General features: G+C 43.8%; 1 protein-coding gene across 2 annotated transcripts in view; it reads right to left on the bottom strand.

Annotated features, from left to right (window-relative positions):
- LOC146775837 (NACHT, LRR and PYD domains-containing protein 12-like) overlaps positions 1 to 26,733 on the bottom strand; it is a 984,872-nt gene that overhangs the window by 189,287 nt on the left and 768,852 nt on the right. For both annotated transcript variants that reach the window (XM_085639880.1, XM_085639881.1), the window contains exon 8: positions 14,926 to 15,096. In XM_085639880.1, coding sequence (XP_085496006.1) covers positions 14,926 to 15,096 — 171 coding nt within the window. The remainder of the gene's footprint in view (positions 1 to 14,925; positions 15,097 to 26,733) is intronic.

Raw genomic sequence — 26,733 nt, 5'->3', positions numbered from 1 at the left:
AGGCACCGAATTTAGCTTGCATTCTGAAGGGAAAACCTGTGCCAGCAATTACACCCACTTTTACTTTGTTAGCTAACGGTAGCTATTTGCTTTTAAATAATGAGGCATGCTGTGGGATGCTAGTGGTAATTCCGTACATTGTAACTGTCTCAACGTGTAGTCTGTTGTAAAAATGTCCTTTTCCCGCCCCCGCATGGGAGACTAGATGTATCCATCTGGCCTTCCATCCCAACCTTAAAAGCAGAGTTCAAGAAGATGAGCAGAATAAGGGCTCTATTGTCTCAAAAAGAAGTCGCTCTGACTTCCTCCCGTGAAACATTCGTCCTTCACGTTGCAAACACCCGCACCGAGGTGCATTTGCTTTTAAATACTGATCTCCCCCTTCATTTCGGGGCTCTGGTTCATACTATGATCAATACCTTGTCAACAACTGGCTTAGTGCAATTTTTCAAAATTGTGGGCTCCGGCCTCGTGACCTCCTTCCAAACAATATTTGGTGTGATACCGGCATTTTTTCATTCTATTTTTTCCAGCGTCTTCGGCGGTCTTCCGTTGATTCTCGCCCTGACTGCTGGTGTGCTCCTGTTGGTCTGCTTGCTGCGCAATGGCTGCACGATATGTATCACACGACAGCCTGCCCAGGCTGCTTCAACTGTGTAACCGGATGCTAGAATACAATGGAACATTACCACTGGCCACTTTAAGTGTAGCCTATGGATTATCCTTCCGGTTCTCCTACTTTACTTGCGTGCAACCTGTTTTCAATTGTCCATTCGAATGGGCTCTGGATTTGTGCCTGTCGAACTCAGCGTCTCCTGACCCGGATTATGATCGACTAATGAGGCCCTTAGTGGCTCATGAATTGGATTGTTCTGGCATCGGGATTATGGCCTGTGGAGCGGCACATGGTGTCCTAGGGAATTGGGATATATATGCAGCAGCTTATGACTTCTTGGCGAGAAGTTACCTTTAAGAACACGCAAGTTGTCCTCTGATTGTGCTAGAGGCTCCGGTTATCAAAGAGCATGTATGTTCGTTTACTTTACTAGACTGGATGGGTGAAAGTTTTACAGAACATTATAATGACTTCCTCTTGGAGGCAGTTGCTACTTATTGTTCTTACACGCTGATGGATTAAATTGGGAGTTGTCCTTCTTCCGCAAGTCCAAACCCAAGTTTTAAAAAAAAATCTTTTTTACTCCACATTAGGCTCTGTCAAGCCTCTGCGAGATGTTTTAATTTTTTGTTTTTTCTAACATGTTTTCGAACTGTCACTACCAATTATATGGATTGGCAAAGCAAGACCTTGGTTTTGTCTCAATCGAACTTGAACTCTGCGTTCCTACTTTGCTTCCCTATTTTGTTCGTGGTCCGATCAAGGAAAGGTGTAGTGGAGACGGAGTTCCATGTACACACATTGCTATGGTAGCTTTAGAAGTAAAACGCCATCTTGCCACTTTGCTGCTTTTACACACGACACTGCAGGTAGCTGTTATTACAAGAAAAACTGCTTGCTTGCTTTTTCTTCACATGAGAACGGTCTATTGTTCACATGCCTAGACGTGCACCGCAACCTTAGTCTGAACACTGTGTGCAGAAGCTGTCAAGGTCAAATAACAATGTATGCTTTTGAATTCAGGTTGATCGGCCCACACTCTAGCCATAACACGCACACAGCTGCAAATATCTGAAATTCGGGTGCCTTTAATATTGCATTTGCATGCATGATTCAGACACTTTGGAGAAAACCTTTTCCAGACACAGAGCAGAGCTGATCCCGTGATGTGATTCACCTAAGCTGATATTTAAGGTATGGGGTTCCGCATTCAAGCCTAGAGACCTTCTATTAGTTTCATAAAACTAGCTTACTAGCAAAGGGAGGGTGGCTATATTCCACTATCAATTGTAATATGATTTCTCCCTTCATTTTCTATGGTATTGTAACAATGCTGATGGTTTTGTTTTTAATCATTTGCCTGCTTATGTTAGCCAAAGTACTGCACCTTAGGGCACGTAGTTAAAAATAAACATTTTAAACTTTACTGTGTCTCTGATTACTATTGTTCTGGATTGATATGAGAATAATAACGAAAATGTGGTTCTGATTCCCACCATTCCTGGGAGTGCTCTAAGTCGCTTGTTCTGGGTTGTCTAATCATTGGTAGCTTCGAGATGATACGGAAAACGAATGAGACACTGATGCTAGTTGGATAGGGGTTCTGGGTACTGAGGTGAGTTTTTGGTACACCACAATTCACAGAGGTCCTGGTTTCCTGCGCATAGTTCTGTGCATGAGCAGAATCCCTGCAACAATGGGAGACCCAGCATTTTCTATTGGTTTGATTGATGTGTGTGCCTCATGATCTTTTTGCTCCTGAGCTTCTGAAGTCTTCACCTCAACCTGTGTGCTAATTTGCCCCTTCGGAGTTTGCATGCATATATTAAACCACTAGAGGCACAGAAACCCAGCAGTCTTATGATTATAGCCTCATTTTATAAGGATGGTGATGAGGGAAATGGGCCAATGACTGAATCTAGGTTTCCTTGTCATAGTCCTTTGTTTCAATTCCTTTCTAGAAGACCATGGGTCTCTCTTTTCTAGTCAATGGTGAAAACTCTATCCAGATGTAGATAGAGAGGGGTACTTTAGAAGGCAGAGTTGAAAATGCAGACGGAGAAAATTACCAAAGAAAGTTTTTCCTTGTGTTTCATAAGGGGCAAGTGAATCGCCTTGACAAATGAAGATTATCGACTATAAATTGGGCCAATACCCTAAAACTAGATTTATTCACATACCATTTCTCACACCATTGTCCTCATTTTGTAACAGGTTAAACTCCCTAGTAAAATTGCCCAACTATATTGATAATATTACCACATATGACTTTACTACATACAAAGTTATACAAATAGGAAAATACATTAAAAGTCCAATACGACTCCTAAAAATAGAAAAAAACAGTACAAACTCCCACTTGAGAAATTTATTTTGTGTATGCCCATCAGTAAACAACTCTGCTATAATGGCTGCGATAAGGAATACCAGAACATAAAAGACAAGTCAGTCTAACTAATGACACATTCATGACCTATATCTGACAGCACCAACATAGGGAAGGACATTTAGCATGCCTCACAATTTCATAACGGCAAGAATGGTATCTTCTCAGTGACATGCCTATGTAGAATCATTTTGAGAAATATCCTCACATTTAAACAAATGTACCTGACCTAGAAGATGTGTACTGTCAATATTGTTCTTTATAAGTTACCATTTGTGCATCCCATGAACGGGAATCTGGATACTCCCTGAAGCAACAGACTCATTATCACTCTGTAGAAACTATCAGATCCACATGAACTAGCACATGTCAGGACACTATCACGTCTGTGGCATCTCCTCCAGCAGCTGTGTGCCCAAGAACCACAATTACTAGGGCTCAAACAATGGCGAAAGAAGCCAGCAGCTGTTGGGTATGTGGTTCGCTCAGCTAGGGCTGCCTTCTCTGGAGCTCCTGTCATTCTGACTGCTCTTCCATGGTCCTCCAAAACCAAAGTGGCAATAACCTGGCTGGGGATTTTTTTAGCTGCCTTCTAAAGCTGCTCCACAGTTAGTTCAGTTTAGGTTTTTGCTCTCTTTTCTTTTCCACCATAGTTGTTTCTTTCTTGGTTCCTTTCTAATTTTCCCAATCCATTATGTTTCCTGTCATTTGATGTTTTGATGCCATTTCCTTTTGCTGTTCTGTTACTATATACAGGATTCAGTCTATCTAGTTGGAGGGTGTGTAGCAACAAATCTGTGTTCCTTTATTTGCTGATTCTGACTCTTTGCTCCAGTAGAATTCCACTGCTGGATTCCCGAATCCTGGATCTTCAATGCAGCAAGGAGTTTTTTTTACACATGTGTATTTCTTAAGGGAACTTGCCTGTCACATATTCCAGTGAGAGGTGACATAGTGACTTCTCGAAACAGTCAACCTTTCCTTGGACAGCGAAAGATCTGAATTACGGGTAAGCGTCTAAAAAGACAGGTTACTTATTTTTGTGCCCATTTGGTAAATAGAAGGCAGTTTATTGTGTCTTCAATGGTGAATCGCAGATGTACAGGACAAATATGGTTTGTTAATAATATGTTGTCTGCTGTACAACAAAGCATTAACGCAACTTGAATCTCCAGGGGAGACATAGAACAGAACAAACAACTATGAGAAAGCAGCACTGGGACAAGTCTAACATTAAAAAGACATTAATACCACTGGTATCAAACACAAAATCTTTGTTACTTTTTTCTAAACTGAACTAGACAAAACGCTCCTTCTAGAGAACACATAGACCAAAGTTGTGAAGTTTTAAAAATGTATTCCTGAAAGTGATTGCCCCATACCCACTTTGTCGTAGCACCTCAAGCAGCTCAATCTTACCACCAAATATGTCCCCAAAGAGCTGTTTTGCTGACACAATTATCCTGCAACCCACCCTACCCATAAAATTCCTAGCGCTCCAGCACCTCCATGTTAACACCTACTCTTACATCAGTTCAGAGCTCACAGGCAGCCGAAAATGATCCTGTCTCCATCAGCCCTCTGCTATCTGCCCGCTGACAGGATGGATGTGACAGGCCTATACATGACTCTGCAGATCACTCGTTCCACTGCTCCTCCCTTTTCCCAATACTTTGCACTGAAGTAGCCTCCTACTGCACTAACCTGGCCTGCTCTCTCAGGCTGCCTCAGATATATGTGAGGTCTGACAGGGAGCTTGCCACACAATGACATGTCTACAAGTTAGACTACTACTGTGTCTTGGTGCTGCCAGTCATCATGTAGTGCCTCCGCATCCATGGCTTTATGCTGCCTGGCAAAAGGACAACAGCAGCTGTATCCTCCTGGTCCATGAGGCTGACAAGCCATCCCTCTCTGGACGACTCCTGGTCAGTCACTTCATCTGTGTCATCTCACTCCTGAGCAAAGTTTATAATCTTCTCTAGATGCAGTTTGCTTGTCACTTCATCAGGCACCATGGGGTGACAGCAGAGGAAAATATGATAGTAGCTGTGGCAAATGTGGTGGCTGCAAGGGCAGCAGTGGTGGTATTAGAGACAGCCACCAGTCCTGGGAGCTCTGCAGTTGGTTGCTGAGGCAGTAGTAGTGTTAGACCTGGGCCTAACTGCTGTAGCAGATTCACTGGTAGAAGCTGCAGCCTGCCTGCTACTGGTATCTGTGGTGGGTGCAGGTGTAGGATAAGCAGCTGAGTTTTTGGCATGGATATGTATGCAGGTGGTATCCGGAGGTATGTTTGTGTAGTATTATCCCCTGGGCAAGCACTATGTTGCAGGGCTTTGACTGTGTAAACATGCACAATCATAATGTTAAAGGGGTTACTCTTCATTGATTGTTAATGCTGCCTCTGATTCACAGGTTTAAGATATCTGGTCAGCGTTCTTGTAATATTCAATTCAAGTCGTGGTTTTTATGGAATCCCAGAAAACCATGACTTGAATAGAATATTACAAGAACACTGACCAGACATTTTAAACCTATGAATCAGAGGTAGCATTAACAATCAATGAAGAGTGATCCCTTTAACATAATGAGCAGCTAAGCCTGTTGGTTCAGTGACTACACACGACAAATTGGATTCTGTTGTATCCTGCAGCTTTGAGAAAGCCCTGGCCCCTTGGCCCTGTGGGCGAAACACGTGTTGGCTGTTCTTTTTCTTTTCATTTGCAAATAATTTTTCAAAATAAAAATGAAAAAATCACTGAGTACCATACTCCTTGTACTTACTTGAATCGGGTTTTAACCATAGCATTTCATATGATAGTGAAGACACAACCCCATCAAACAAGTTTAACAATATAACAGTACATTGTTTGGACCATTTAGCTGTTCTGGTAACATTGCAATACCCTGATATTAAAATCAAGTCCAGATGTACAGTAAATGGGACACTTCTTTTGAATCCAGAAGTAATACAAGAACTGTGGGAGGAGAGTAGACAATAATTCAGGGACTGCCCTCCCCACCCCCCATAATGTTCCGGGAAGCTTACAAAGCATATAAATGTGGAACCATTTGTAAGCAGGGAACATGTAAAGCTTATAAGACATGAGACGAAGGGTATGAAGTAAGAGAAAGAAATATATGAGCTAGAAAATGAACTTTCAGGCCAATTACAGATGAGGAAATGCAGGGGCTAAAGCAACAATTAACTGAGAAAGAGGGTAATTTTTAGCAGATAATGGGGAAAAAATACATAGCAAAGTAACAGGCAAGCAAAGTGGCACACTTCGTAAATCTGGTACAGGAGTGGTAGACTGTTAACCTGGAAAATAAGAACAGACAGATGGAAGGACTATATTGACAATCTAACAGTAGATGGAGCTTGCTGTATATTGGATAATGCGGTACAAAAGGGATGGTGATGGACGGAGCATCAGAACCAATCAAACACTCACACCCAGTCAACAGATCTGGGTTTGATCCATCACCGTTCTTTAGCCCACTCTGCCACCCCAGTTCAGACATGGCCATATGCAAATCAGTCTGACCCTGTGCCTCATGGGAACAGTCCAGCCCGAACTGCCAAGCCATGCCTTCCCTGGACAGGAAACAAGCTTCCTAGGACCGGTTTCTGGCATTTCAGACGTCTTCAGCCAGGCTTGCTTGAATCCAGTGGCAAAGTGAGCAAGGGACTCACGTCTGAGCATACCCTGCTAACTTATGGCGAACAAAGCGGTACAAAAGGGGTGGTGATGGACAGAGCATCAGAACCAATCAAACACTCACACCCAGTCAACAGATCTGGGTTTGATCCATCACCGTTCTTTAGCCCACTCTGCCACCCCAGTTCAGACATGGCCATATGCAAATCAGTCTGACCCTGTGCCTCATGGGAACAGTCCAACCCGAACTGCCAAGCCATGCCTTCCCTGGACAGGAAACAAGCTTCCTAGGACCGGTTTCTGGCATTTCAGCCGTCTTCAGCCAGGCTTTATTGAATCCAGTGGCAAAGTGAGCAAGGGACTCACGTCTGAGCATACCCTGCCAAGTCATGGCGAACAAAGCGGTACAAAAGGGGTGGTGATGGACGGAGCATCAGAACCAATCAAACACTCACACCCAGTCAACAGATCTGGGTTTGATCCATCGACGTTCTTTAGCCCACTCTGCCACCCCAGTTCAGACATGGCTGATAATACCAACTGTTAGGGCATGCTTCTCAAAACTGTTTGAAACATTATATACAGAGGCTAGTATATTAGATTCATAAGACCTAAGAGAATGGTTAAAAGAAAATCAACTCCCAACCCTTTCAGATGAGGAGCAAGAGCTCATCTTGGGAGAAATTATAGCAGAAAAAATCCTAGCACAAATCAATATGTCGAGTAATAGGAAAGCCGCTATTCTTGACACTCTTCCTTGGGAAACTTTACCAGGCCCTGTGAGAAATCATAATCCCTAATCCAAAAATGTATCCCACCTGATATGGAGATGGCCAGGCACTATTCTCAGCTAGTGGGGCACCATCCGCTCAGACGCGGGGAAGGAAGCAATTCCTTTTTGTTAAATAACCCTCACATACTCTAGTAGTGTCATGCTTCATCATCGAGTTCGCTCTGACTCCTAAAGGTCAGGGTGGGCTCAACCATTTTCCAGTGGGCACTTACGAGAGGTAGGCCAGGGGGTTTAAAGATTAAAAATCCTCCTTCGATTCCATGTCCCTTTATTCGTAGGGGATATTAAAAATGAAAAAAGGGGGTCGTAAGGAGGTAATGCTCCTATGACCCTACTGCCAACATGTTTCAGCCCTTTTGATAGGCCCGATAGGTTCCTGGGTTTCTTTAGGGCAAATCGATTTCCCTCCCTGGTTCTGTGAGTAGGTCTTTCCTATATTTCAATATCAAGTGCAGAAGGGTGCACTTATTGGGACCGGTAAGTTGAATACTTATCTCTCATCTGGGAACGTGGGGTATCCTGTCCGCCTGTTAAAGAAACATTGCTTGGTGTTATCACACGTGTCCAACTCGTCCAACTCGTGCTGCACCTATACCACTCAAAAGCTTCATTCAGAATGGGTGCTATAGCGTGCGTTCATCCAACATGCTTTGTGTGGTCGTTAATTCAACAAGCATTCTGGGTATAACGCTGTCCCAGGTGGTTACGATTTCTGAGTGGTAACGCCATTTATATCTCACCACCCATACCGTGGAAAACAGATAAACATTGGTGTAGTGTTTCTACACCGACACATAATATTCATCCTGCACCTTTACACTCATACTTATACTTCCGGGTTAAGGTATTACCTGTATCTTGTCACCTTACTGTTGGTTTTACTTACTGCATCACAAGTTCTTACCCTATTGCAGAGGTTCTAGAATATCTCAAGAGACTGCGGGTAAAGGGGGTAGCCCTGTAGTCAGACTCCGCATGAGTGCAAGCCAGAACTAAGAAGAGGGAGAGAAAACAAAGGGGACACTCGCTTGTTATTAAAATGTGGCTGATAGTCTCACACATGCATCTCTCGGTTGCTTTGAAGACATTCATACTCATCCTCACCTTTTGCTTACTTCATCAAAGGTCCTGCCCCATTGCCGCACCTACTTGGGTCCACGTCTCCCGGCATTTCCGACATCATTTACCAGGACCGCGTCTTATAGCGTGTTTGTGACTCAGCATTTCCAGGTTGCCCAGGGGTGGAGCCCCGCCCCTGGTGCTTGCTATTGACGTCATTCTGTGAGTCCCGGAACAGGAATACAGAAAATGAAGGCATCTTGGAAAATGAAGTCCCAAGCCGTAACTTATCCATTTGGTTGTATGAACATGGACATATACCAAACGCCCTTGTTCAGGGTAATTGATGGCTATTTGGTCACTCCGCAGCGATATTTCATATGTGTCTGACTCAGATTCTACATTTCTGGATTGCCCAATGGTAGAACCCCACCCCTTACACTTGCTACTGGCGTCATTCTGTAAGTCCCAAATACAGGACCACAGGATTGTGATGGCACAATGGGATCTGTAGTCCCACGACAAGTCACTTCATGGTGATAACATTCAACATTTTAGAATGCCCAAGGGTAGAGCCCTACCCTTTGTGATTGCTACTGACGTCATTCTGTAAGTCCCAGATTCAGTACTACAGATTGATGACGAAACATCAGGATATGTAGTCCCAAGACATAACTCACCGTATGACAAACGGTAGAATGTTAGCCATCTGTATTCCGTTTACATGATGGCTATTTGGTCACTACGCCGTGATTTGTTATCAGATGTATGACTTATATTTTGCCCTACTAGCTGAGAATACTGCCCAACCTTCTCCATATCAGATGGGATACCCTTTTGGAGTAGGATTTAGCATTGGGAGGCCGTATCCCCCCGAGGAATACCGCTCTACATTTCCGGCTCACGTTAAGTTCTCTTCTCCTGTAGCCTGAGTTTCAATACATCATAATCCCTACCTTGAAGGATATGTTCAATACAATATAGCTATATAAAACAGAGATCCCACCTTACTGGAATTATGTCGTAATTACATTAATTTTAAAGTGTCATGATTGCACCTGATTTTCGCAGTTCCGCATACAATGCGGTAGGGGCAGGGTCCCGCCCACATAAAACGCGATGCGTCTGAAAGCAAGCCGCTTCGTGTTCTAGTTGCTCGTTGCTTTTCCTCAGTTTCCGGGTTACACTCTCAGCTTCCAGGTCACAGCTTCCTGCAGTCGGACTCATCGCGTCACGGAGCCGCGGCGTCTTGGAGTCGGCGGGTCTTCTGGAGCAGCCGGTCCTTGTAGCCTTCCCTCAATCTCCAACTGCTGTTTACATCACGGGGTCTTCCGTGGCCCTTTTGTTTCGTCCAGCCTCTCCTATGATCTTATGGCACCTTGGTGGTAACGCGCTTGCGCTTGACTGCTTAAAGCGCCGTGTGTGATACCTTTGTCCCGCGCATATAGGGGCTTTTCTTGACATGCTCTGGCATCTGCATTCTCCTCATATTTTGCACATAGTGCACTCATATGGTGACATTTTCGTTGTGTTGTTCTGTTGTATGTTTCCATACCGCATTGATACATTGGCTCTCACTGTAAAGAACTTAGAAGTCAATTGCTCCGAAACACGGAGTTCTACCAGGGATTTTGATTAATCATATACCATTGCCTGTTACTAAAAGGACCAGTTGGCCCTACTCAAATATGTGGGAGCATTGTTTTGGGTTATTTTGTCCTTATCAAGTTGTGCTGTTAACAACCTACTTATTTATCGTTTTTGCCACCTGACATTCACGTTCCTCACATAATCAGGGGGTAAGCTGTTTACTAAATCTAATAAACTACTGTAGAATGCTATACTTTGTCTCTACATGTTAATTATTGTTTCATTTATTGTTTAGGAGATATTTCATCTGCTTACACCTTTTTATATATGGACACAAGTGGAAGAGAGGAGATTTCCAGGTAGAATGATTAGGTAGCACTATATGTATTTAACGTTATTGATCGAGTCTAGCAGAGTATTGATTCAGCCTTTTGTTCACAGGATCTTCAGCGAGTCTCCAGTGGTGCCTCCTTGGGGCAGGACATGTGTTAGACCTTCCTCCGCCTTCTCCTTCCCTTGTCTCCCCTCTTCCCCCTATTCACTAGTACTACTTTGACCTTGTTGGGTGGACTGGTGGTAGAGGGAAGTTGGGAACTATTCATCCATCCCCTGCCTCTCATCCCTGCGGAAGCCTCAGGTGAGCCTGACAAAAGCCTAATAAAGGGCACACAGTGGTATGGGTGGTGGTAGACATGTTGACAAAAATGACCCACTTCACTCCCCTGAAAACTATTCCCACTTCACAAGAACTAGCATGGTTATTTGTGCAGCATGTGGTTAGATTACATGGCTTGCCCACTGTTGTAGTTTCTGATCGGGGATCACAGTTTGTGTCCAACTTTTGGAGAGGGGTGGGTAAACTGTTGCACATACATATGCGGTTTTCCTCTGGGCATCATCCCCAAACAGATGGGCAGACAGAGAGAATCAATCAGTGTGTTGAACAATATCTACGATGTCAGTAGTTACAAACACCAGCAGATTGGGATAGATATTTATAGGCAGCAGAATTCTCCATTAACAATAGTATACACTCTTCCATTGAGTACTCCCCCTTCTTTTGCTCTTATGGATATCATCCTAGATTCCTGCCTTCCCATTCTATAGCTTTTGCACCAGTTCCAGCAGAAAAAGATTTTATCACCCAAATCCAGAAAGTACAAAAAGCCGCAGCTGCAAATCTAGAGAAAGCCAAATTGACATATAAGAAAAGTGCAGACGCTCATAGCCGCCCAAGCCCTGAATACGCTGTGGGGGATAAGGTTTGGCTGTCAACTTGCCATATGCAAATTAAAGGCGTTCGTAAATTCAAACCCCGGTATATAGGCCTTTACAACATTGTGGAAGTAATCAATCTTGTGGCCATGAAGTTGGAACTCCCCGATACCCTGAAAGTACATCCAGTATTTCATGTGTCCTTACTGAAACCGGTGACACCTGGTACTGAGTTACCAGTTCAACCTTTTCCGATTGAGGCTGATAAGGAAGAAGAGTATGAGGTGGGGGCCATTGTGGACTCTCGAAGAGTACGGAGTAGACTCCAATACCTCATCCATTGGAAAGGGTATGGGCTAGCAGACCGTACTTGGGAGCCAGTAGGTCACGTGCATGCTCCCCATTTGGTACGTTTGTTTAATCGTAAACACCCCTGGAAACCCAAACCAGTGGGGGGTTCCATAGGGGGGTGTACTGTCATGATTGCACCTGATTTTCGCAGTTCCGCATACAATGCGGTAGGGGCGGAGTCACGCCCACATAAAACGCGATGCGTCTGAAAGCAAGACGCTTCGCGTTCTAGTTGCTCGTTGCTTTTCCTCCGTTTCCGGGTTACACTCTCAGCTTCCAGGTCACAGCTTCCTGCAGTCGGACTCATCGCATCACGGAGCCATGGCGTCTTGGAGTCAGCGGGTCTTCTGGAGCAGCCGGTCCTTGTAGCCTTCCCTCAATCTCCAACTGCTGTTTACATCACAGGGGTCTTCCGTGGCCCTTTTGTTTCATCCAGCCTCTCCTATGATCTTATGGCACCTTGGCGGTAATGCGCTTGCGCTTGACTGCTTGAAGCGCCGTGTGTGATACCTTTGTTCCGCGCATATAGGGGCTATTCTTGGCGTGCTCTGGCATCTGCATTCTCCTTATATTTTATACATAGTGCACTCATATGGTGACATTTTCGTTGTGTTGTTCTGTTGTATGTTTCCATACCGCATTGATACATTGGCTCCCACTGTAAGGAACTTAGAAGTCAATTGCTCCGAAACACGGAGTTCTACCAGGGATTTTGATTAATCATATCCCATTGCCTGTTACTAAAAGGACCAGTTGGCCCTACTCAAATATGTGGGAGCATTGTTTTGGGTTATTTTCTCCTTATCAGGTTGTGCTGTTAACAACCTACGTATTTATCGTTTTTGCCACCTGACATTCACGTTCCTCACATAATCAGGGGGTAAGCTGTTTACTAAATCTACTAAACTACTGTAGAATGCTATAATTTGTCACTACATGTTAATTATTGTTTCATTTATTGTTTAGGAGATATTTCATCTGCTTACACCTTTTTATATATGGACACAAGTGGAAGAGAGGAGTTTTCCAGGTAGAATGTTTAGGTAGCACTATATGTATTTAATGTTATTGATCCAGTCTAGCAGAGTATTGATTCAGCCTTTTGTTCACAGGATCTTCAGCGAGTCTCCAGTGGTGCCTCCTTGGGGCAGGACATGTGTTAGACCTTCCTCCGCCTTCTCCTTCCCTTGTCTCCCCTCTTCCCCCTATTCACTAGTACTACTTTGACCTTGTTGGGTGGACTGGTGGTAGAGGGAAGTTGGGAACTATTCATCCATCCCCTGCCTCTCGTCCCTGCGGAAGCCTCAGGTGAGCCTGACAAAAGGCTAATAAAGATTTGAAAAAGCCAGTCACTTATAGTACAATATCTCTGTCTAACTATGACTATAAGATTTTGATGGATATCCTTTCTATAGGACTCTAAATGGTAGTCAGCAAAAGAATATATACAGTTATTTTTCATGCGTTATATCGCATGCTTTTACAATGTGGTCGTTACTAGGCCTGGACGGTAAATTCCGTTCCGCTCCCGGAATTTGGGTAATTTCACGTTCCGCAGAGAATGCAAAATTGCCCAAAATTCTGCGATCCATGGCTTCGCTGAATTTTTTGCTTGTTCGCGCTTCCAAAATGCATGTTCGTGTGATATTTCTCCCCGAGCACGCAAACAGCATTCGCGAACAAGAAAAAAGCATCGCGAACGGGCAAAACAAGAAATTCAGCAAGTTTGCAGAACTTTCGCGTGCTCGTGGAGACTTTTTACCGTTTTGCAGAGCTTTGCGTAGCGCGACTACGAAAATGCCTCCCACCCCTAGTCGTTACAACGACTGCATTGTTACAACACAAGCCATTACATCGCAAGTCGTTTCAACGACATGCTGTAGTGGGAGCGTTGGACTTAGGAATAGTATAATTTACTATTCCTACTCAAGTTTGTGCAACAGCACGGAAGGTGTTGCATTGTATATCCAACACCAGTGCGTCCCCTACAGCAAGCTGTTGAAACAACTTGCAATGTAATGGCTCGCGTTGTGACAACGCGGTCGTTGTAACAACTGCGTTGTAAAAGCATGCGATGTAACGCATGCGAAGTTATGGTTGTTTCCCCTCAGCAATATTATACACTCACACCAGAAAGGTTTTATACTGGACAGACAGCAGTGTGATTTAACCCACCATTTAATATCTTTCATGGATGTGGTCATTATAACCTCATAGCAACACAAAAAGATGACGGACAGAATGCTGTACATTGTAAAACATTCACGCCCAGTCACAGATCTGGGTTACATCCATTGACTTTTGCTCACCATGTCACCCGAGTTTGGACCCAGATATATGCAAATCAATCTTGACCCTGCTGTGAATGGGAACAGTCCATCCCAAACTGCCAGGCCAGGTCCACCCTGAACCGGTAAACAAGCATCCTGGGACTAGTTTCGGGGTATCATAACTCAGCAGCCAGGCTAGCTTGAATCTAGTGGCATTGCGAGCGAAGGACCCATGACTGGGCATACACTTCCCACTTAGGGCGACTACAACAACACAAAAAGATGATGGACGGAATGCTGACCATTGTCAAACATTCACCCCAGTCACAGATCTGGGTTAAATCTATCATTTTGTTGCTCACCTTACTACCCCAGTTTGGACCCAGCCAAATGCAAATCAGTCATGGCCCTGTCTGCAATTGGAAGAGTCCAGCCCAAACTACCATGGCAGGTTCTCCCCTACCGATAAACTCATACCCATTAGCCACAGTCACTATACACCTGCTAAAGTGTAAGTTAGGATTCCATGTGAGAGTTCCTGGAAACATTCAGGTTCCCTCTGGCATTCATAGATGGAATTAAGAAACTATACAATGTACCATCTGCACGGATTCTGCTTCCCAGGAGCCTAATCAAGAACTCCCCACTCTACCTGTTACAATTTGATCTTTAGATTGAACCTCTAGTGCAGATGTATAGAAGGGAAAATAGGTATACTCTGTATTATTTATTTCACAGTGTGAGTGAAAATCTCGGACCTATACGATTTTGTGCTTGTGGAATTTATATTTAATGATGCAGGTCTATGTGTGGTATTCTGCACCTATCTCATATTCAAAGCCTTTTTGCATCCTTCGAACTGTGTACTGGACTTACTAAACAATTGTATGTGTTAGCACCCAAGATTTTATCACTGAATACCACCAAACAGTGTACTTAATGTCATTTTACTGTCACTGTAAAAATTAATCATGTGTACTTACGACAATGTATGAATGATGCAGCGTGGGCTGTCAAAAATTGATAGCAAGGTCAAAAGTCCATGATCGCGGATTTTGTTTTTTGCCAAATCAAGAGTTAAGAGTGTATAATTCTCACTGATAGCAGATGCTAATTGTTCACAACAATCATCAGTGAGAATATTGCTCTGCAAGCTGTAAACAAAAAAACAAGAGAAGAAATATTAGCCAGTTAGAAGGTAAACCATAGAGGGTGAAAGAATAACTTGTGAGCAAGTTAAAATAAATATCTTGTTAGAATGTAAACTTTCATTTAGATGCACACTGTCTTTCATAATGGCACAGAGGAAATAACTAAGATGTTCAAAGTCTAATATCTTACAAGATATGGCCACTTATCTGACCGGAATGTGACCAGTTTCTCATTCACAGAACCATCGCCCTCCAAACCATTCCCAGGAAGGATGTTCTACCAGATGAAATGAGAGGAGATGCAAGAGAAAGTGGCACACAAGCCATCGTCTAGGCTTCCGAACAACTCAAAATGCCTGTAAGAACATCACTGTACTACACTGATATTTTTATTTCAACTTTTGATCACCCACTTCAAATAATTTGCTATTTGCATCATTTAATCCTATCTTGGCTTAAAGTATATCAATTATTATCAAAGCAACACATTTGTGACTGTTTTATATCTATTACACTGGCTGTGAAGTTACGGTTGACATTGTTATGACACTTAACTGTATGTTTTAAAAACAACTCTGAAATTTCCCTAACGAAACAAAGTTATAGTCCACGGAAATTCACAAGTTATGATTAGGACAGTCCATTATCCATAACTCTCACAACAGCCAGGAAACAATTACTCACACACCAAGTACAATGTTTATAACTTCACAATATGTATACCAATAAATAACAACAGCCAAAAACAAAATGTATTTAAAGTACATTACCTAATCAAAGCAAAACCAAAGGGGGGATGATGGACGGAGTGTTGAACATTGCAAGCACTCACCCCCAGTCAACTGATCTGGGTTTAATCCATCATCATTCTTTAGCTCACTTCACCACCCCAGTTCAGACATGGCCATATGCAAATCAGTCTGACCCTGTGCCTCATGGGAACAGTCCAGCCTGAACTGCCAAGCCATGTCTTACCAGGACCGGAAACAAGCATCCTGGAACCAGTTTCTGGCTAATCAGCCGTCATCAGCCGGGCTAGCTTGAATCCAGTGGAAAGTGAGCAAGGGACCCACGTCTGGGCATACCCTGCCAACTTAGGGTGAACAAAGCAAAACCAAAGGGGGGATAATGGACTGAGTGTTGAACATTGCAAACACTCACCCCCAGTCAACTGATCTGGGTTTAATCCATCATCATTCTTCACCTCACTCAGCCACCCCAGTTCAGACATGGCCATATGCAAATCAGTCTGACCCTGTCCCTCATGGGAACAGTCCTCTCCATCTCTCTATTATTTCTGTCCCTCCTACCTTTCTCCTTTCTTATCCAGTGTCTTTTCTTACTTTTCTAACCCCATTAGTAACTTTTCTCCTTTTCTCTACTCTCCAACCTTTCTCTTCAATCTGTCTTTCTTATTTCCTTGTTCATTTCCGTACCCTGTCTCTCCTCTTCTTTTTTTCTCTCTACTTCATTTCCCAGTCTCACCCCTCCATTATTTCCTTCCTTAATATCTAGCCTTCATAGCTGCCCTCCTCCTCCCAACCTCATTGTATTTACCTCTATTTCATTCCTCCCTTTTGTTTTTCTTCATGTCTGCTGCCTTTTTGTCACATCCATCAACGTCCACACTATCTCCTTGTCTTTTTTTCTACCTCATGACAAGCTCATGCACAAACACATTTAATTAAACTTTGATCTCTGCTCCGCTATAGCCTCTGTTCTGAGATTTACTTGCCTACCTGGGACCAGTTTCACACTCTGTGGCAATAACTCTTCCGCAACCCCTCCCAGAGGGAGACCACACAGAGCTAAACCTGGAGAAACACCTCCCAAAAATTCTTAGCAAAGTCAGGGCAAAATCGTTCCTGGTTGACTTTGTTTTGTTTCACTGAGGACCTGGCTTGGCAGTTCGGGCTAGAATGTTCATCCTGGAGCAGGGTCAAAACTGATTTCGTTATGGCTGGGACCAAACTGAGTTGCCTTGGTGGACAAAATAACAATTGTTTGGAACTCTATCCTGGGTGATTGCCATTGGTTAGACCTACTGCAACCATTCCTCCCATCACCTTTTGTGTGTTTGATGTAACGCACAAATGGCCAAGGGTATGCCCAGACGTGGACCCCTTGCTCACTGTGCCACTGGAACTAAGCTACACCTGACTGAAAAGCCCCAATCAGCGTGAAAACGGTCTTGGCTTCCTTGTGTTCTGGTTCATGGAGGACCTGCCAGTTCAGAGTGGACTGCTCCCTATTGGAGCAGGTTTAAGACTGATGTGCATATGACTGGGTCCAAACTGAGGTGGCGTGGTGGGCAAAATGAGAATGGGTTGAAATGCCTCTTGAAGTGACTGCCAGAATTCCTTCAATCACCTTTTTGTGTGTCTGATGTTAAATAAACTGCGGCCAGTGCAGAGAAGACTGGGTGTCTCTAATGTCTGGGCCGTGGTGCCTTTGCACTGGCTGCCACGCCCCAGAGTAAAATCACATGTTAACATCACAAGTGGCACTCACTGTCTCCTCTGTCTCATTTGTCTAACCTTCTCTAGAATCCTCAAAATGTAATGGGGCAAGCAGCCTTGGCCAGGTCCGGTGTCACCACCCTATATGGCTATAGAACAGGAACACTGATGTGGTTGTTTGATCCTCTTGTATTTATATAGTTCTTAATACTCTGGATAAATCTGAGGTAGGTACCCCTTTGGACTGCATGGTTAATAAGAAGGTTGGATGCAGTGTATCCTCTAAGGGAGATGTGGGTGAGGAGCACAAAGTTCAAAGACAAGATTCAAACATGCTTCTGTGAACATTACTGCAGATGAATATGCGGTGCCGCAGATAGAGTGAAAATTAACCTACAGTTTTGACAAAAACACAAATGCGCAGTTTGGTGATTTGGCACAGCTACATTTTTAGACAGCCCTGAAATGTTGGATGTAAATTTAATGATTTAGCATCTTCAAGAACCATAATTAAACAATAGTTGTTGGAGCAAGTTTAGACATTTTCTACAATCTAGAACCTGTCTATAGAAAGTTGGCATGCTTAATGCCAGGTGCAAAACAATTATTATCTCATGCTTTAGAAGCCCCTTCTCCTTGGCATTTTCATTGCCTTCTGATTTTGCACAGTAAAGCAACATTTGCTCTGAATTGGTCATTTGGTAACCTTACATTAGCTTGCAGTAAGAACACAGAGCGTCCCCATAATATTGACAAGTACCTGTTTAGAGATTATGACCCAGATTTTTTTAACTCTTTGTGCTGAGTTTGCATCACTAAAGTGACACACACCCAGCACACAGTGTTGTGGTTGCATTCACTTTCCAACCCAAATCATGATTTTGTAGGAAAGTTGCCCACAGTAACGCAAAATAGCACTATGCACTAAATTGTGCTACTTTGCTTCAAGGGGGTGGTGGGGGCATACCAAAGGTGGTACATGGGCGTTCTATGGGTCTTGAGGCAGATCCTTATCTAATAAAATGTATAGACAGGGAATTGAGCCAACAAAATGATGTCCCCTCAAGGCAGGCGTAACAGTGGAATAACTTTTAAAAGTCACTATATTATTCAAACTTTGCAAGTGTGACACCCCTTAAAGCACAAATACAGTGAGAAATGTCATAAAAGATATTTTTATACTGGAAGGATCCCATTCCAGTAAAAAACCTTTGCTTGACAGAACACTCACATCCTTGTTTTAAGGTCAGGCACTGGAATTATAAGATTTTGCTGCCATGGTCTTTTCCTCATGAGAATTGATTTGTCACATGTTCCACATAATCCATCATTTACTGTATAATTTGCAGATTTTAATCCCAAAAACTGTTTCTAGCTTGAATGGATAAAAAGTTACTAAAATCGGTTATACCCGTATTGCTGCAAAGTGGAAGATCCCTTGCAAAGATTGACCTGTCACCAGTCACCCTTCTCCTGCTTATTGTTGTATTTTGGTGATAAATTGGTACTAATCAGGAGAAACATTTACCGAGTTAATGGTATCATGTGTGAAATGTCAAAATAATAAGGTAATACTATCACAAAATATAAAGCATTACACTGCATAACTTGCCTTTTCTTGCCGCATAATTTAATACTGCCGCATAATTTGGTCCTCTCCTGACGCATAATTAAAGTGGCCCGGATTATGGCACGAGGCAAAAGTGGGTGAGCCTGCAAATTAACGGGGACAGCTCAGCCAAGGGTCTGCTCTGGCTTTTAAGAATCCATATACAAGCCAAGTCTTGAAAATATGTGGCATGTCAATCATGAAGCACAGATTATGTTGGACTATAGTAAGGTGTCTTTGGAAGCACCTCAAATTGGTACATCAGATTATGCATAAAGTATTTATTAAACATGAACTGAGACTCGTTCCAGCCCCCGCCTTCTACCCTCGAAAGACAATGCTATAACTGAACTAAAAGTCAAGTCAGGGGTCATGTGTACCCACATGTGACCTATGTTAAAATTATAGATGGAGCAATATTATAAGTTATAAACTTTTCAACAGTTCAGAGCCTGATTTCATGTATTTGAAGGTGCCTCATTTGTGATAATTAACAAAAAGGAGCATTGGTTTAAAACTATTTGCCTATTGTTTAAGGTGAATGTTTAATGTTTTTTACAGTTTTTTGAGCAACCTCAACTGGTAAGTATTGGAGCTCTTTACTTGAGCATCCAGACTGGAACCTGTTACGCCAATTCCAATGTCAGCAGCACTGTAATTTCACATCCACACCATCTCACTGCAGTGTGAAACCCAATCACACGTGTTTTGCTTCACACTGCCTGCTAAGGGCCTCTTGAAATTCTGCAGTCTTAAAAGAAGCAGCCCCTTTGTCATTTAATTGATTTACTGGACTTCCCGGTGTGCCGCCAGCCTTGAAAAGGGAAGTCTTCATGCTTCCCTTTTGTTATGTTTTTAATTCCACAGGGGAGAGTGTGCTTCCACAGAGTGTCTGGATGCTGTAAGAAGCAAGGCTGCTCGCACACGCAGTCTAAAGGGAACTAAGGTCCCTACACCAAACTCCAAACTTCTTTCAGCATCCCAAACAGATGGATTTGGTTCATTGATGTCTGGCTGCCAGGATCACATCCACCACCTCAGACTGTAAGTCAAAACTACGCACTTGTTTCAATTCCGTCTCCACTCACGGAGGTATAGGTTGGGGAGATTGGAGTTCGGACCCTACCATGTTGTTGGGGTTGGAGGTCCTCTCAAAGGGGTATATGGATTGAAAGGCAAGAGCCCAGGATCAAGACATTTTGGTACCACAGTCTCCTGGCACAATGCGGGGCTATCAAGATGACGTGTACCTGGTATGTCCTTATTCACTTCAGAACTAGAAACGTAAGAAGCTGTGGTAGGAACTAGATGTGGGCGGATCTCCCCGTGGAATTCCGCAGTTACCTAAAAGCTGCACGAGATTCTGCAGAGTTCTGCGGGAGGCGTAATTTCGGTAGGTCACACTGTTTGCACTCATTTTTAGAGCTGGGAGCTTGTCCCACGCTATAAAATCTGCACGAAAGGTACCACAGTGTGCCAGATGAAGTTGCTTCTTCCTGCGCTTGTGTAGCTTTTCTACTCGAGCAGCAGCTTTCTCAAAGCGAGCTGCAGCTTCTTCAACACAAGCTGTAGTGACCTGCCGTGACCGCCTGCTTTGAGAATTTGGGCCAGGAGTCGTCCTAGCGTTCAAATTACTCGCTTTCCAACTTAACATTGGTGAGCTGCATGCCAGAAAAACTCTATAACATGGTGATTGGCGGAGTTTTTTGAGAACTCCACGCTTCAGGCAGAGCGTACAGTGGGCAAAGCTCTGTGAACTCCGCCGGCGGAATGGAATTTACTACCCACCTCTAGTAGTAACAAGCACACAAAGCCTTTATTACATCACAGATTAAATGCATCTACTAAGGGACTTTCTGCTGGAAACTCCAGGGTGTAGTAGTCTTGACTACTGTGCAACAGTTAAACCATGGCATGTTCGACTGACTGAAGATATCTTGAATGACCTGGTTGAAGGCACCATTAGTGATCCGTAAACAGATGTCTGCTCAGCTCATCTGCACTGGCATTCAGAGAACTTGCTAGAGGATTGTTCACCAGAAAAACGATGGATTTAGGCTCAGATCTCTGTACTGGGTTGAATGTATGACATTGTTCTGCATTCTGTCCATCAACTGTTGTTTTTGCATTTGTCACCCCGAGTGGGACGGGTATGCCCAGACGTGGGTCCCTTGCTCTCCATGCCACTGGAATCAAGCTATCCTGGCTGAAGAGGGGTGAAACCCCGAAACCGGTCCTAGGATGCTTGTATCCAGTCTCTCTCTCTTATATAAGCCTCATTTTCCCACTCAAGTGCTTCGTACTGCATAGGTATAGGATTTGGTTTCAATTAATTCATTTGTCCTCTCAAGTTCTCCAAAATCCTTACATTAAATGTACCATGCTCCGGAAAAGCTAAAACTCCATCATCTTCCGTATAACTCGTCCAGTTCTCTAACCATGTACACGTATGATACCCACGTTCCAACATTATAAAAAAAGTGGGTGTTCTCGGAGGAGGTATAGGAAGACCCTCTCGATTAACTATTGGTTTGTTCTTTTTAAAAAAAAAATCTTTTATTCTGTTTACCATCTTCATTGTTCAATTCTTTTCACACTAAATGTCTCAGCAAACAAAAACAAAATTATTCCGTAACTCTGCTTATTCTATTTGTTAGCACTTGTCCAATGCCAGCATGACTCACACCAACCAACCAATCATGGCTCTCTATGTATGTACTATTTTAACCAATAGCAGCATAGTTCACAGCCACCAACCAATCACAGCTCACTACGCACCCGCTGTCTGACCAATGCCAGCGCGGCCTTTTGTGACGTCAGTATTACTCCTGCTACTGACCCTCCCTTTGCAAAATATTACGGCAATGTTTTTCTGGGTTTTCTTAACTAAATTCTTGTTAGAAACAACACAAAACAATGCTACCTTGTCTGCTCCACTAATAGAAGAGATAGTTTCACCTTTCAAAAAGAGATTCTTCCACTTCTAGTAAGAATAACGACCAGCGCAACTCTACTCTCAATCAAGTTAAAGGAAGACTTGGTACTCCTCTAGGGATACTAGCCAAAGTTTCGGAAGAGGACTTTACTTTCAGAAATAGGTCTTGATACCCCTTTGGGATGTAAGGCCAGAGTTTCGGAAGTGGACCTTTCACTACTTCATGCAATCTTCTATCGAACGAATAAGTCCCTAAAATAACATCAACAGCCATTCGCTGTTCGATATTACGACAACAAAGTACTTCTTCAGTTTGATACTTTTTCCACACTATTCTTCTGCCACATAGGCTACAATAACATTATCCCGGGATCTTAGGTAACTCCATACCTGTACTTCCAGACAACATAAAACAAAGACACTAACTTTTCATGTTAATAATCAATCAATCAATAATTATTACCAAACTAATCAATAATTAACCATCCTCTGCTACCAAAACTGGTAGAGCGATCAGGGATCCATATTTTTTTCATAAACATAGGCCCATTTACATTACCCAACTAATCCCTTCATGCTGGGGTTCAGTGTGATGCAAGTTTATACCTAACTTACCACAAACACCATTGAACCTGCATTTCTCCTCATATCATTGTGGCGATTGATCTACAGTTGAAGAGTTGATGGTAATAATTATGTACTCATCTATACTACTAAATAATAACAGACTCGGTATGTAAAATTATAATGTTTTATCGTAAATAATATAAATTGAATGCTCATTAAGTACAATCACACAATGCAAAGACACAGATTATCATGGAGAGAAAATATTAGCAATGAATAAATCAAACTCATGTCAAATAAACAATGCATTAAAGGAGTGGATAGGTGAAGAGAGAAAAGTTTCAGAGACAAAATACATTTGCAAATGATTATGCAAATTTTAAGAAAAACATCTATACTAACCCAAATAAGATTCAGGGAAATCTACCCTCTGGCCAAAAAAGGCCATAAGGCCCTCGAGAAGAGTCAAGTGGCAAAGATTAAGTCAGGAATCAGGAAACAGGTAGGCCTCTATCTGGAAACAGCAAACCGACGACAGCGACGATCTCCCGCTAGCTAACACCAGCCAAACCCACCAACACACGCCCCGGGGCACCTCAATAATACCCTAAAACCTAAATGTCCAACCCACATATGTTTCAAAACAGCAACGATCTCCGTTTCTCATTGGCTAAGGACGGGGGTGTTCTGTCACACCACTCTCAGATGATCATTTGTTAAATGTCCCATTGTCTTGAACATTCAGCATTACCACAGATTCTATCCAGGAAACAACTTTGAACACAATTACAGTACATATTTCCTAGAGTGTATTTCATGTATCAAGTGTATCACGTCTTTCACGTTTTCTTTGTTTGCCTCTGCCATCTCATGAGGACGTTGCATCACTTCCACTTGCTTATCAAAATGTCCTTTCCGAAGCTTGGCAGTCAGTCTGCACACCATGAAGGTCGTTTTGTGCCTTTTGCGTTCTTTCTTTTCATTCAAAACCCATCTTAATTCATTTATTTTCCTTCAGCAAACATTAACCCCAAATTGGCATGCAGAAGTGTAGGCCCATGATTGCTCTTCTACAGAGAACAGAACACAAATACTTATTATTTTCATGAAACATAATTTTCAATGCGCAACATCCCAGCATTGCACTAACCCATGCACAACCAGAGTTATTCCTAGCAATTATTATTAACGTGCATAAAAGCAGCATCAATCTCTTAATCAAAGCACTTATGGCCTAGTTTTCATGCATTAGTGTACGCATTAGTTCACACATAAATTTACTCATGCAAAAGCATTTCCCCTTATTTAGCATTTTTAATAAATTTTCACATCACACTGTTAATAAAATGCTACTGAGTGTTCAATCCGAGCAGGTTTTATTTTCTCAAAACCCTGCTCCATCAGAACATAGCCCGTAATATGCAAAAATGCCGTAGTCTCAATGTCTCCGGGAGACCTACGCACTACAGCCTCCTCTAGGTGATGATCACCTTTCTCGTGGGCCTTCTCCTCCGGCCTGGACACCGGCCGCAAACACGAAGCTACGTGGTAGGGGCTTGGAAGCGAGCAACACATCCCTCTTTCTCAACCTACTCCACTCTTCCACGCTTCAAAAACAAAGGAGGAGCAATCCTGCTCAGGGGTCTCTGTCGAGGCCTCACCCGAGATGCCCAAAATACCTCAATGGAGAACGAATGAGGTAGACATCCGCTCTGCTCCTGCACGGTGGGTTACCTTCCTCTCAATGGCTGGTCACCTTCTCTCTGCCAGGCTTGTCTCCCTGCAGACCACGGGACAGCTCCGGTTGGGTCTCGCCGGCCAACACAGCAACGTCTCTCCCCTCCGGCCACTTGCTTTCTGCCCACAACCAGGCAACCTTCGTGGCCCTGCACTGCCTGGCTTCCAGGAGCTCACCTCGCTCTAGGCGAAAGATGGGACGAGGCAAGGGGGAAAGACCTTGCAAAGCTCTGGCCGCCCACAGACAGGCTCGGCAGCACACAGGGCTCTCTCCAGCAACACGGGAGCACCGCCCAGGAACACGCTTGCCTGACTTCCTGTTTTAAGGATCACGGCCGGCCGCAGTGCTCACTATGAGCACCGTTGGAGGCCTGTTCTCGGGCTCAAGCCAAAAAATCCAAACGCGCCCACCACACGCTCCTGGTGCACAGGCACAGCACTGAGGGGCACAGCAAGGACAGAGTGCTCCTCACGCTACCGGTGGCCCCAGCTGCACCCATCCGGTCGGGAACATAAAGACCGGGCAGCGCTCCTCTCAGGGCAATGGTGCTTAGCCCTCTTAATGCAGGGGGGAAATCCAGCAAGTACCTCATGCTGGGTCAGAGGTCACATAGGGCAGAGCTGGGTCCAGGCAGGCCAGCTCACAGGGCCCTCCGGCAGAGGGGGAGTCCTTCGTGGCGGTTCTTCCTGGCACCCAGCAGTCCTTCCGCCCCCGGTGAGCACAAATAAAAGCACATCTTATATGGGGTCACAGCCCCAATACTTATACCAGTTAGGTTCTTTGTTCTGCCCTGGCACAGGGCTTACGGACCCAGTTTAAACCAGTTCTGGGGGGAACTTAACAAGTGCACAACAGTTCCCAATGATAGACACACCACAGGGGGCAGAGCCAGCATTGTACAAGGCAGGCACAGATCTATTCAGGGTCAGGGGCTACTCTTCCCACTACTCCAAATGCAGATCAGGCCCATTCAGCCTAGCGCTGACTCACCCAGCCCCTGTCACTCCAGAGTCAGACATGCAATACACATCAGACAGGCACAAAGACACATAACACACAGAAATGCCCACTTCTAAAAGTGACATCTCTAAAATAGTGATAATAAATCCGCGCATACCAATACACAGCATTTATTACCACTATTCCAAACATACCAAACGTGATCCCGTTACTCCTCTCAGGTCAGGAATTACCACTGAAACACATATCAGGGAGTCCCCAAAGCATTCCTATACGAGGGCAGCCTCACAGCAGTGAGAAGCCAAAATGGATGTTTGTCACTACCAGGACATGCCACACAGTTAAGGCACATGTCCTACCTTTTACCTACAATGCACCCTGCCCATAGGGCTAGCTAGGGCCTACTTTAGGGGTGACTGATATGTAGTAAAAGGGGAGTCACATATGTGGCACCCATTCTATGTGCCACGTCACAGCGGCAGTAAACTGTGCGCGCAGGCCCTGAGACAGGTTTGAAAGGCTACCTAGGTGGGTGGCGCAAGCAGCGCTGCAAGCCCACGAGTAGCATTTAATTTACTGGCCCTGGGTACCTGAGATACCAATTTACAAAGAACTGATAGGTAAATTAAATATGTCAAATAGGTGTAGACCATGTTTTACCATAGAGAGCATATGCACTTTACACTGGACAGCAGTAATAAAGTGCCCAGAGTCCTAGAACCACCAACACCATGTCAGAAAAAAGACTAGGAGGAAAGCAAAAAGTTCAAGGATGCCCCTGCAAAAAGGGCCAAGTCTAACATGCAGTAACAGTGTTGAAATTTTTTTTAACTCGACATCCATCAATGTTATTAACCTATAGTTGCTGGGTGAACATGCCAGGCCTTTTTTAAAAATGGGATGAAGTATGGAGGCCCTCCAGCTTTCAGGAATAACGTTTTTTTCCAAAATGAAATTAAACATGGATGCTAGGAATTCCGCCCATTGTGGGGAAAGATGTTTAAATATTGCCTGTGGTAGCCCATTTGGGCCAGGGGCACAGTCGTCCAGGGACTTTTTGATGACCTTCTCTACTTCGGTTGCTGTAATTATCTGCTGTGCCACCGTGGTTTTATTAGGACAGTAATTACTAGCTTTAAGCGTCAAGCCGCTCTTGAAGTGTGACTTCAGTTAGTGTACCCATTCTGTCTCACTGACATTTGTGTTTTTTGCAGCTGCAGGACCTTTCACATTCCTTTTTATTATCTGCCAGAATCGTTTCGAATAATGCGTTTTAGAGGCATGTAATAACTGGGCCCATAGTGTCTCTTGTTAGGCTTGTTTATGCTTCCAGATCTCTTTTTTTAGCCGCTGTCTCTCATTGCAGAGTTGT

This window comes from Triturus cristatus, chromosome 12 (assembly GCF_964204655.1).
Source record: "Triturus cristatus chromosome 12, aTriCri1.1, whole genome shotgun sequence".
NCBI classification, from domain to species: domain Eukaryota; kingdom Metazoa; phylum Chordata; class Amphibia; order Caudata; family Salamandridae; genus Triturus; species Triturus cristatus.
The sequence above is the reverse complement of the archived record's forward strand: the minus strand, read 5'-3'. Positions and strand labels throughout refer to the sequence as shown.